The sequence below is a fragment of the Misgurnus anguillicaudatus genome, chromosome 14, assembly GCF_027580225.2.
Source record: "Misgurnus anguillicaudatus chromosome 14, ASM2758022v2, whole genome shotgun sequence".
Lineage (NCBI taxonomy): Eukaryota > Metazoa > Chordata > Actinopteri > Cypriniformes > Cobitidae > Misgurnus > Misgurnus anguillicaudatus.
This window is the reverse complement of record NC_073350.2, coordinates 15,119,076-15,132,326: the sequence shown is the minus strand read 5'-3', so window position 1 is coordinate 15,132,326 and position 13,251 is coordinate 15,119,076. Positions and strand designations below refer to the sequence as shown.

The 13,251-nt window shown below is 38.8% G+C and overlaps 2 protein-coding genes across 2 annotated transcripts in view; both read right to left on the bottom strand.

Moving 5' to 3' along the window:
• Positions 1 to 6,844, bottom strand: part of slc4a10a (solute carrier family 4 member 10a) — a 51,911-nt gene extending 45,067 nt beyond the window's left edge. The window contains exon 1 of the mRNA XM_055183895.2: positions 6,571 to 6,844. Within this exon, the coding sequence (XP_055039870.2) occupies positions 6,571 to 6,618 (48 nt within the window). The 5' untranslated portion in view covers positions 6,619 to 6,844. The remainder of the gene's footprint in view (positions 1 to 6,570) is intronic.
• Positions 6,845 to 8,624: 1,780 nt separating this feature from the next.
• Positions 8,625 to 12,128, bottom strand: tbr1a (T-box brain transcription factor 1a). Its single transcript, XM_055183900.2, has 6 exons — positions 11,201 to 12,128; positions 10,456 to 10,610; positions 10,190 to 10,311; positions 9,926 to 10,081; positions 9,784 to 9,845; positions 8,625 to 9,418 (listed from the first exon to the last, which is right to left on the bottom strand). Exons 1-6 carry the CDS (start codon positions 11,746 to 11,748, stop codon positions 8,653 to 8,655), a joined length of 1,809 nt encoding a protein of 602 aa, XP_055039875.2. The 5' UTR covers positions 11,749 to 12,128; the 3' UTR covers positions 8,625 to 8,652.
• Between the last annotated feature and the right edge of the window lie 1,123 nt (positions 12,129 to 13,251).

The window sequence follows — 13,251 nt, the reverse complement described above, 5'->3', positions numbered from 1 at the left end:
GAGCCATGACTTTATCGCGTGAGCATACCTGAATTCACGAGATCTCGTGTTGGGATCGGGGCTGGTTTGTAATAACGTCATAATTCAACGTCATAATGGGCGGAGACAGAACTAGATATCGCGCGATCTTCATGTGAATTTGCGAGAACTCACGGGTCCTCGTCACTTCAGCACGCAGCCGCTCTGCAACAAATACGGATCCGGTGGGTATTGACGGACGGCCGAGTGCGGAGCCGTAACGCAGCGGACCCGCTCTGCAGCCGCTCCGCAGTCGGTGGAAATCCGGGGTTAGTTTGCAGCACTTCGACCTCGTTGCACAGTAACCATCATGACTGCTCATCCTAGGGGCGCTAATTCAAAATTAGTGTTCGGAGTGTCATGTGTGTTGGTTGCGTTTTCAAAATATGTGTTTGTTGTGTCATGTGACCCATGTGCATCACGCGTTTTATCAAAATAAGTGCCTGCTGCACATGCTTCAAAACCGTTTATGATAAAAGAGACGCTCACGTTGACAGAATAAACGCAAGACACTCCCTTAACAGTAAACTCTGATTACGCATGAGATTATGTGAGTATCTGGCAAACGCAGGCATCTCTTTTATCATAAACCCTTTGGACACGTCTGCAGCAGGCACTTATTTTGACAAGACATGTGATAGGATCACTCGACGTGCATATTTTGAAATAAGGAACCACACACATGACGGGCTACATACATGTTGTGACGAACTTTGCATTGAGCGCCCTCGAAAAAAGAAGTCACCGGGCGCCACGGGCAGTAACATCATTACTCCTGTGAACTCCCCCCTCTCACTCAAACTTCTCTCAATATTACTACACCTGAGGTTCGAAGTGCTGCAAACTAAGTCCACCATAAATAAACTGTAGACTTATACAATAACAGGCTTAAATAAACCCAAAACATAAGTCCACTTACAGTTCTCACGGACACACGCTATCAACAGGCTATCCTCCAGACATGACGGAGCACGTCTTATCTCATTTCGGCCGTGTGGTGCACGTGCACGCTCGCGGTGTATAGCGCGTCTGCGCTATTCTATGAGATGTTTTATCAACTGGCTAGACAGTGATGGTCCTGACCACGTCTTTCTCATTTCGGCCGTGTGGCGCGCGTCCCCGCTCGCGGTTTGATGCGCCCACGCGCTGTTCTCCGAGATGCACTTGACGGAATTTTGTGCAGCGGATTTTTTTTTTTTTTTTGGACGATCTAGTTAAGGCGGTAGGGTTTACAAGCTTAGGCGGGCCGCCTTAACTGAAATATGCTGCGGGAAACCATGTACAAAGATTAAGTGCAAGCATTTAAAAAAGATAGGTATGTATTAATTCGTCTAAGTTGAGGTAATAACAGTAAATATTGAAAAACAGTGGTGTTTTCCTTTAAAGCAAATGTTATTAATTAAATATTGGGGAAATGGTAGATAAGGGACCGTGTAAAAAGTTCACATACAACTAAACAAACGTAGACAAACCGTAATTTTTGTTTAGCATCTGTCAAATGTCATTTTATGCCAACCACACAACACTAACATTTGTATTTTTAAGCCAACTAGAGGGTCCCCTACTTTAAAACATAACTATAGGATGTAATGCGCTGCTTGAACAAATGACATTATGGGTTGGTTTTTAGAGGACAGACTCGATTTAACACATTCATCTGAAAGACCTTGTCGTTTTTTTCTTCCATTGTTGACTTACTTCCTATTAAAACATGAAGTTAGGGCAAGGACACATAGAAGGGCTTGTCCTGGTTTGTAAATAGCCTTTGGATTGTCACAGCCATGAATCATGATTTGCTGCTTGATACTGCTAATCAGTCAGAGATGGGCTGAGAAAAGGGAAATTTTAATTATTGGACAAAAATCTGACCAATATTTCCAATGTTATCAGCTGACATGGATTACAATTACATTTTGAAAAGGAAAAATACTGCATTAATGGCAATAATCTATAGATATGTTAAAAGAGTAAGCGCTTTTCAGTTACCAGCCAAATACAATAGTTCAGTTTATACATAATAAATCTGTATTGTTTCGTGTTCCTCACTGTGTTAGCAGCACAAAGGTCATGGGTTTGACTCCCAGGGAACACACACATTGATAAAATATATAACTTTAATGCACTGTAAGTCTCTTTGAATAAAAACATCTGCCAAATGCATAAACGTAAATGTATTAATAATAAGGGACAGAGATTTACTGGCTTTAACTTTCTTTATCCCACACACACAGCGGCATTCAGGGCACCAGCTGCAGCTAAGCGGACAGTGAATTACGATGGTCAGGAACGGCCCTCTGGGATACAGATCACTGGCATCTGTTCAGCTCACAGAGAGCTACAACTCAATGTACCAGCCCAGGGGATTGAACCTGTGTACCAGACCAACTCAACCCACTGCTGAATCTCTGCCAATGGCATTCTAATCAATCAATCCCTCACCTCACCAATAAAACTAAACCTTGCTTGAGAAGCACTGCCAGAGTTAATTTATTACCCATTTATAAACTCTATATTACAATGTTTTAACTTGAGTAACATAAAAGTTGATAAAGAAGTATGTAAAAAATACTTAAAATGTCTCATTGCAACATTTATTTTAGAAATGATATATAACTGGAATTTGTGACCCTGTCTGGGAAATCCAGGTAAATCTCATAATCTAATTATGAGCATCAAAGTATGATTTCAATCTCTGACATAACTTTATTCAGTCGGTATTAAAGTCCCCCTGTAGTCGATAATTTTATCACTTAAAACGCATCGTTGAGCATTTTATTAGCATATGTAAAAGTTTTTCCTGTGTCAGTAATTATTTAATGCTTTAAAACAGCTTGTATCTCTACACCAAACCATATGTAAATATGCAAAGTAGTCCCCGCCTTCAATTGTTTGTACCACCTCGGACCATAGATATATATGGAACAGATGTTACATTCTGCAGTTTCAGACATATAACTGCTAAGTCCAGTTTCACACAATACCTACACAGTCTCACCCCATGGCGTCAATATTTGACGACACTTGACCATACATCAATATGTTGACGCGGAGGGTATACCTTTCGCGTCATTTTTTGACGAACTGGGGACTTCAATACTATTACGTCCGTTGCATTCTCTTTCCTATTTTCTTACCATTTTCGCGTCGGTTTAGGGTAAGATTACGCAAAATTAAACAGTGTACGCGAAATTAAACAGTTGTCACCTGGCGTTGTTAGGTACGTGAAATTAAACAGTTGTCACCTGGCGTTGGGGTTAGAGTTAGGTTTGGGTAGGAATGTCATTATGTAAATCTAACCCTAAACCGACGCGAAAATGGTAAGAAAATAGGAAAGAGAATGCAACGGACGTAATAGTATTGAAGTCCCCAGCTCGTCAAAAAATGATGGTATACCCTCCGCGCCAACATATTGACGCATGGTCAAGTGTCGTCAAATATTGACGCCATGGGGTGAGACTGGGTTGCACAATACACATAAACTGCACATTTGTAGCACTTTGCAACAAGTCGTAATTTTTCGTTGCCATGTTTCTACAGTAGCACTAAACGAAAAAAACAACACTATCTCATAGTGATGCAACAATACACTTAGTTCACGGTTCAATACATATTTCGGTTATTGTCCACGATTTTTGGTTCGGTTTCGGTTCTGATGCCTTGGCCTATTAAAGTGTTTTTTATTATTCTATGCTTAGGTAACAGGAACAGTGAGATGTTAAGAAGAAAAATACTGGTTTTAATTGCAGTTCTCTTTATTTTATGTAAATGCAAAAATCATCTTACATATTTCTAGTGTATTGATACAATAATATAAGATATAATTAAATAAAGACATATAAAAATGATATCCTATTCAAACTGGGAAACATGTAAATTCCTTACATTACATAAATTGGCCATTGTATATACCTGTACTAAGTAAATTAAACTTTACATTGTAAGTGAAGGCTATACCTTACTGCACTACTGTTAAATCCAGCATCATGCTGTCTGTGTAGAAACCAAAAATGCGTTCATCAATCAAGATTACTGGTGGGATTTATTTTAGCATCAGGCGCATTCTCTTCTTGAGTTAAACTTTTTCAACTTGCGCGGAAGACGTGTTTGAGGCAAATAACGCGCGTTTGCATCAATAAAAGGCCTAATTTGCCTCATTCGCATTGCCCCACGCGAATTTGCATCTTTACATTGATGTTGTAAGTAATCTACACACGCAAATAATTAATCCACACCTCAGATTTAAAAGACAGTCGTGCTGCTTCTTTTTGTTGTTGTTCTGTTGTGTGTGTGTGCACGCGAATGAAATCTGACACCAGCATTGCAAGCAGAGTTCAAGCAGAGTTAACACAGCTAGCGCGCAGTGACTGGATATCAACTTGCTGTGGCGTTTATAAGCGTGCAGATCACGCGGACACGCACATTAACAGAAGTGCAGGGAATATAAAACTGACAGATTTGGATGGATAAACCGAAATCGCAATTCACATGTGCGTATTGGACCGTGGGGGTCGAACCGAACGGTTCAATAATGTATTGAGGATTGTGGCATCCCTACTATCTCACGAGAATTCATACATAATTTACAAGTTGGCTAATTCGTATTAATGCATACGACCACATTCGTAAGTTTTTGTACGATTTGCCTTGACCCCTGTGACTTTAGGGTTAGGTGTGGGGTTAGGTTTTGTTGTTGTTCTTTTGATGAGAATCGTAAATTTTTGCATGATTAACTTTGTATGAATTCATACGAATTAGCCAACTAATATGTACGATTTCTCGTAACATCATGCTGAAAAAACGTCTCTACAGAGCGCTTGTATTTGTGTTTCGCAAGGAAGGGGTGGGTGGTGGACTGAGCCATTGGTTGCAATTTGCAATCCTACCACTAGATTCCGCGGAAATCTACACACAGCACCTTTAAAGCATAAAACACAGCATAGACATATAAACCCCAATAAAACTTGATTTTCATAAGAGCCAATGGTGTAGTGGGCAGTGCCCCAACATGTAAAGCTTTCGGCAACCTGAGTTTGATTCCCGGCTCGTGGTCATTTGGCGATCCCATACCCCTCTCTCCTCCCTGTACTTTCCTGTCCTCTCCTATACTGACTGCTAAATAAAACTTGCCAAAAAAATATAACTTAAAAAAAAAGGTTTTCGCCACAGGGGGACTTTAAAGATACCAATGTTATATTTTCACACAATGTTCAACTTCTTTACATTATGTAGGATTATTGTATGTACAAATGAATAATTATACAATAACACTTACATGGAAAGTTTAGAAATGCTGTATCTGTACAATGGTACTAACAATCTCTTGGTTTATTATGCATCTGCCTTTTGTCCTGAACAACTTTACTCTAGACTTTTAATGTACCGTAGTAGTACAGTTAGATAAAGTTTGACAGATTGTGCAACTGGTTAAAGTGTCTGACAAAACCCCTAGCTCTAGATACAAGCTCGTGCACATGTGTATATTTTAAGTTTTTTGTACACTGCTCTTGGAAATGTCTGTAATCTTTAAACACTACATAAGAGATAACACTGCAAGAAAATGCAAAACACAATTGTATAGCAGTGTGTATTACTGTAAGTATCTTCAGCATATAAACTGCAGAGATAGCAGAATGCATACAGTAGGATGCCTGCCAACCCCTCTCATCCATCAAAGTCCAAACTGTTACTGTGGAAAGAGTGGGGACACCCCGCTCTGTCCATGAGCCCATATAAAATGGCTCCTACTATTATTAAAATCCACTCCATTTTTTACTATGCACATTGATGGAGAGCAATTACAGTAAGAGGCTAGAGATCGTGATAGAGGCACTGTTTTTATCTGGGGTAACCTATCAACAAAATTACAAAACACAGGCCTCGAAAAGACATTAAAATATGCTTTGGTTAATCTAAGGCGTTTGAGACACATTCCCATCAATATTCAGATTAAGGTTCAATGTTTAGTTTGAATCGAAAATCATCTGGTCAACCCAATTCTGAATACCTGGTTACATGCATAGAAACGCATGCAAAGGCTATACAGTAGATGGGTGACTGTGGAGAACAGGTGATTCCTACAATGGGCGGTGGAGGAAAAAATTGCAGCTCACAGTCACACACACAAGACACAACCACGTCGCCTCCAATCACATGTAAGGCGTGATACAGGAATAATGATGTCTGATGCATGCTGCATACTCACAGTGCACAAGTGAGACCCACATGTATGTTATCTACACCCCAAACCATGCGCCATTAAACATTACTAAACGTTTATAATTAAATGCATGCCCCTGTAAGCCTTAGTCACATTAAAAATGTCGTGTCTGTGTAACACGAACCCATTTCACACTGAAGGAGAATAAGTATTAACGGTGCAATGAATAATTCAAGCACGATGTCTTCCATTGGTGGAATACTGTAGGTGAATGATGGCCGTCCACCAGCGCACCTTTAACCAAATGCATCTAAAGCACAGTAAATGCTTTTGTATCATATATCTTCTTGCCATTGTTCTTGCATACACAGATTAAAGATGAAACAGGTTCTTACCGCAGGAAGCAGCGGCTCCATCTGCGCTCCTTGATCTTTCTCATCCATCTCTCGTATTCTCCTCTCTATTATAATTAGCTGTTCTGATATTCCCCGTGTGATTTCTTTAAGCTATTTGTGGGAACGTTGAAATAAAATGTCATGTATGGTTTTAGTGGCGACGCAATTTACGGAGTAAATCGTTGATTTTTCGCTAACGGACAACGAGCGCTTTTTCTCCACACGCGCGCGTTCGTGCTTGCGCTCCTTCAGCGTGTCATTGGTGATCGCGTGACGCAGCTCTGACCGGGTTGTGGTGGATGAATGGATGTAAAACACACCGGCACTTGCGGCTTCAGTTTATTTAAAAAATGTGGGAACTTGCCAGTGCGCTCACAGAGTTACCCAAGTCCATGTGTCCTATAATTCATTAATAACACAGAACAGTCCGCATCTTTTCAACTTTTCAACAAAATATGCCGTAAGTTTTATTTTTAAAAAAAACTTTCAAGCAAAGGCTTTTATTTAAAGACATTAAATAATAAAATACTAGATAAAATGGTTTATAAAGGTCAGCTAATGTGGTGAACTAGTGCCAGGGATTTTATCCATGCATTAAAAATGAAGCTAAAAATTGATCTGGACAGAAGTTTAATTAATGTGTTATTACAATAAAGTTCTGGGAAAAACTTAGAGAGAAATTTACTTGCAGATGCCACTTGGTTTGATGCATTTTATGTAATGGCATTAAAACAGTTTAAATGTCTTTACAAACTGGTGTCAACAAATGCACATATGATGTCAGTGTGATCACAAAGACTGCATTAGGTTATTTATGACTTCAAAAGTGTTCCAATTGACCTGAATTCACACGTTTAATAATAATAATAATCTCGTGGGACTTTTATTCCTTGAGAAGTTGGCGCCATCTTGTGGGCTTGATAAAAAACTACCTCCACTAGCGTATTAAATGAATAGTTCGCCCAAAAATGAAAATTCTGTCATCATTATCTCACTCTTGTGTTGTTACAAACCTGTATACATTTCTTTATTTCAATGGACACGAAGGAAGATATTTTGAGGAATGTTTGTAACCGATCACGAGCCCCATTCACCTCCATAGTAGGAAAAAATAATACTATGGAAGTGAATGGGGCTCATGAATGGTTTGCTTACAAACAATTCTCTAAATATCTTTTTTTCTTGTTCATCAGAACAAAGAAATTTACAGGTTTGTAACAACACAAACCTTTTAATTTTTGGGTGTACTATCCCTTTAAATAATTGAATGGAAGTGAATGGGGCTCATGAATGGTTTACTTACAAACAATTCTCTAAATATCTTTCTTTCTTGTTCATCAGAACAAAGAAATTTACAGGTTTGTAACAACACAAACCTTTTAATTTTTGGGTGTACTATCCCTTTAAATAATTGAATTGTTTCGTTGTGAAATCAATTTGGTGATTACATTGCGAATGTTATTTTCCTTCACTTTTTGTATATTTTTATTATAAGTACATAGAGGACAGTAAGAAGATGATTTGACTGGGGTTCCTTTGTGAAGGTGGGTCTGAAAGCACGTTTGAATGTCAGATCCCAAATGTTCCGCAAGGTGGCAGCGTGAGCGTCCAAACGGCGCTATTTCTATACACTTTTAGCAATATTATTACGAAATATTAATAATAATAACCAATCACAATTCTGAATTAGGATTTAATGTACATTTAATATATTTACAATGAGACCATTTCTAACCTAACATTCTGAAACCAGCAGAATGTCAATATACTTAACATAGCACATTTTAAACAGGAACCTAATCTAATAGATTAATAAGGGTATTTCATAGGTATATATCTTTAAAAGATCCATATCTGTTATATATGCGCTGAAGATTTTAACAAATACTATAGCCCATAACATTTTTTCAACATGTCCACAACTACAAAGTATAAACAACAGCACAAGAGTTCATACAATTAAAGATTTTAGCTCTCATCCTTAAGTGTCAATTTTTTGCATTGTTATTAACATAAATATGCATAAACATATATAAATCATCATAACAATGCTGTTTCTGCATTCACAATTTATTTGCACACTTAGTCCATGCAGGATGATGTCTGACTATTCAAATGAAATAAGTCAGATTCTGTGACTCCAGTTCTCTCATTACCTTGTGAGACCTGTGTGTCTGTTTTTAATGCAGTGTGATCCTGTGAAACAGAAGTGATAGAGGGAGTCTGTTTAACCTCTTCTAAAATCTTTAAGTCACTAGAATCAACTGATTTAATAGACGACTGAGTCTCAGTCCAGGTCAGATCAGCAGCCTCATTGCCTTCAAGTGTGGATCTGTCCATTTCCAAAATATCTCGCTCCTCTTGCAAGTAATTTGGTTGCGTTGTTCTTTCAAGGCTTCCATCTAGGTCCCAACCAGGCAAACCTGAAGTTTTATTGCTGATTTCTGGTGAACCCAGTATATCCCAGCCGGATGGACTCGTGTAGCAATCCAAAGCACCAGTAGAATTATGGAGACCTTTGACCCCTACTGTAGTGTAAGAAAGCAGAGTTTCTGCGTTAACATCACTTTCACCAGAAGAGGAGGGAACAAACCAGCGCTGCCCAGAGGCCATGGTGCTGTCTTGGGTTTGTGCCGAGGTTATGAGGCTGTTAGTGAACGTGATCGCTTGATCAGTGGTACCAGTGTGAGGGGTTAGGGTTGTAAAACAGGACTTAGTGTAACTGTTGAAAAACTGGTCTTGGAATAAAGAATTTGTCATTGTATACCGGGATCCGGGCAGAGCGTGAGAGCGAGGAGTGTCACCCGGTGTAGGAGTCAACCGGTCAGTGTCGCAGCTTATGTAACTTCTAGACACATGGAGAAAAACACGAGGATGTTTGGTCACACTTTACATGACAATGTCTTTATTAAATAGAAGACTAAGTATTAACATTCTTTTGTTAAACACCTTTGAATAACATTTCAGGAACATACAGTGCATTAAAATTATGTTTTAATTGTGAGGATAACATGCACATTATAGAATAATATAAGAAAAATACAAGAAAAATTTCTATTTTTGAGATCTGGTCTGCAACCCAACCATACAATTTACATGTACACATGTGAAAACATCATGATTATTTCTATAATGAAGTCAAATTAACATTTCAATATTAAATTGCAAGAAAAGCAATTAACAATGCATTAATTTGCATGGCAATACACTTACGTATCATAATTGTCCCGAAATCCTTTAGCAAATGGATTGTGATCTATCTTTAGTTGAGTTATCTGAGGAAAGAAACATATTCTATGAAGTCTTTATAATATTAAATCATTAATAATACATGCAATGAATCTATAGTTCTTACATCAGTGTTCTGGTAAGCTGTGACAGACATGAATTGCGTCTCAGGAAAGATAAAGGTTTGCACTCGATCCGGACTTGCATCTTCATCTCCGTTCTCGTTTATTTCGATCACGTGTATTCTCGGCTGATATTTGTGAAGAGACTGGAGGACGATCATCTTATAAAAGACAAACCAAATCCACTGGCTATTTGTTTTTATGTTCCATCACTGTCTACATCTTTTAAATAAAACAATTAATATAAACATAATAAATAACATAATCACCTGCGTAGAGTTGCTGGAAGCTCCCTTGTTGTTCGTCAGCTTCAGTTTGCCGAAAGAGATCTCCTGACGCATCCAGTGCGCACCTGTGTTTGGAGAGTCCGGGTGGATGTACACTCGGTTTCCTTCGAAACACAAACAATCATAACTTTATCACCGTGTAACATTATTACCGTAATGTTTATTATTACCGTAGATGAATATCAAGCTTTCAGTGTAGCTATCTATTTTCCTGGCTGTCCGTGCGCTTTGGATAAAGAGCGGTTTACCATTAACATTGGTGTCCGCTTTCCCGCACGGAACCCACTTTCCGCCCTGGAACCTCCAGTGGTTCGGATCCGCCAGAATGACATCCACAATCACATTATATTGACACGCTGGGTCAAGACCAGAAACACTTAAACTTAGAAACGGGAACATCCGCCTGCGGGAAAATTAAACAAAAAATACAAATAAATACAACTAAATGTATTGCTTTATAAAAAATAATGACAATTTCATTTACGAAAATGGCTTAACTAGTAACCTTCTTTCAATGTTTAATTTGTGGTAAATACTAACCACAAATCTCACAATAACCATACACTTAAAAATAAAGGTTTAAGGTTTAAAACCGGTTCTTCTGTTACCCAAATAACCTTTTAATCAAAAGTATTTAAAAAAAATTATTATTATACATATTTCTTATTTTTATTTGTATCCTTTTTTCATAGAACATTTAGAGGAGTAGTAATGTGCCCAAAAAGGTACAATATTGTACTGTTTATACCTGAAAAGGTACAAAACGGAACCTATACCACCCCAGCCTGACAGTGTACGCTATTGTGGTTATACAAATGATAGGTAAAAAATAGCATATTTTACTACACTTTTACTAAAATTATAGTTATTTTGTCTGAAGGTTAATTTATAATAAATAAAAAAAGTCCGTGCAGAACAGTCATTCCATGACAATTTTCCCAAATGGCGTCCAAAACCAAAGTTTACTTTTAAAGAAAAATAAAGTCAACTCACCGACCCTGTTTAGTAATAATCATTTCAGTCAGGTGTCTGTGAAATTTGACCCACAGAGCTCGGTTGCACAGATAAACCTGCGCTTTACCGGGCACAGCGGGAAACGGATAGACCCCGGTGTCGGGGTAAGTTTGTCCATACGGCTGTGGGTACGCGTAACTCAGCCCGCTATAATGCCCGTTAATGACCGAGTGAGGAGTTACGTAGTGACCGGAGAGCGCAGGGAGCGCGGGCAAAACCTGCTGACCCGAATACGAGAACATGACAGAAGAAGAGGCGAAATCTTGAGTGGATTCAGATGAACGACTCTTGTCGGCACTTTCGCCGTCATTCCGTGTCGTATCTTCATCCCTGCAGTCCGAAGAATCGTCGGATGGGTTTAAGATCCCGGTGGAGAATCGTTTCAGCGGTGGCTCGTTCTCCTGGAGGGAGTCACGGGAGGAGGAGACGCGGTCCTCCCACGTGGAGGTGTTGCACGTGAAATCATTGTCCACACTCTCCAGTTGATTGGTCAGTGCGGAAGGTGAGGGAAGCTGATGCAGGTGCATAACTCACAGAGAAACTTCCGGAGCTCAGTGAGTGTTCAGGGTTCAGACCTCAGACATTCACTGACTGTTCAAGTCTGCGCTTATTATAGCAAACTGACGTCGCGTTTGAGCGCAGTAGGATGGGCTGGAATTTACATTTAGATTGACATTAAAGCTTTTGTAAGCGTTTTCAGCCATCCACGTGTTAAATGTTCCTATGGTTATCGTTAAAAATAGGTGTCCTGAGAAATCACCATTGTCTATGTGAGAGCTGAGTTTGGGCAGAACTGTTTGGCTGAACAATGGATAAAGGGAATGTGTTTGGGGAAACAATTCTTTTTGCAATTGTTTACAGCCAATGGCCATCTGCATCTCTGTTTTACACATTTAGTATCTATCAGGGGTCCTTGCTCCGTGCCTCTCTCATCCCTGCTGAAAAAAAACCCAATAAAACCATTACAGAAAATTCGAATGGTTTCCATTAAAATACCAATAGGAACCATTAGCTTTTACCATTAAACCCACTACACTGTAGTGTGTTTTGGGCAATATTCTATAAGAACCAATACATAGAACCAACACATACCATTAGAGACCAACAAAAAACAATACACTTGTATTGGTGTGTTTTGGGCCATATTCCATTAGAACCAATAAAATTCCCAACAAAACAATTAGAATTTTCTGTAATAGTTCTTTTTTCAGCAGGGATCCAAGGGGTCCCTGCCCCCCCAAAAAGGTTGAAGGCCCCTGGTTTATACGGCTATAGTCTTGTAGTTAAAGGTGCAGTGTGTAATTTTTAGAAATATCTCTTGACAGAAATGCAAAATAATATACAAAACTATATTATCATGGGTGTATAATAAAGCAATAAGCCCCAAGAAGCAGTGGGTTACCAGTGCATTTTATAACGGCTAAGGGGCGTTGTTAGGCACGACGCGAAGCGGAAATTTTGAGCAAAATGTTGGGATAATTCCATTTCTGTGAATGACTTTTGTTAGAGATCCGATTCAGATCGCTGATCAAAAAATACACTTGAGTTTTAAAGTGTTGAGTGAAAGCATCAGTGTTTATGTTGTTGTGTAAGATCGCCACCCAGTGGATAATATACGGTACAACTACTCCTCACGGAAGCATAATCAACAAGAAAACGCAACAATATTTATTGACACTTATCTGGATATCGCCATTAATTGTTCAATTGTTGAGGATTATAATTAATACAATATAATATAATTAGCCCACCCAATAAATCAAAATTGACAACAAAATCCGACATTTTGACAGTTATTTTCTACAGTACACAACAACAGTGGCGCAGTGATACAAGCTATGTAATACGGTTTGAGCCGTGGGTTTACCGGTGAGTTTTATCACAGCTGAGAACGCGTTTCAACCAATCAGAATGAAGAACCAGAACTGCCCGTTTTATAAAGACCTTTTTATAATGAACTGTTATGTTTTTATTACCTTAAAATTAGTCATTTTTATTTACATACACAGAGGGTCCCCTTACGTGGAAGT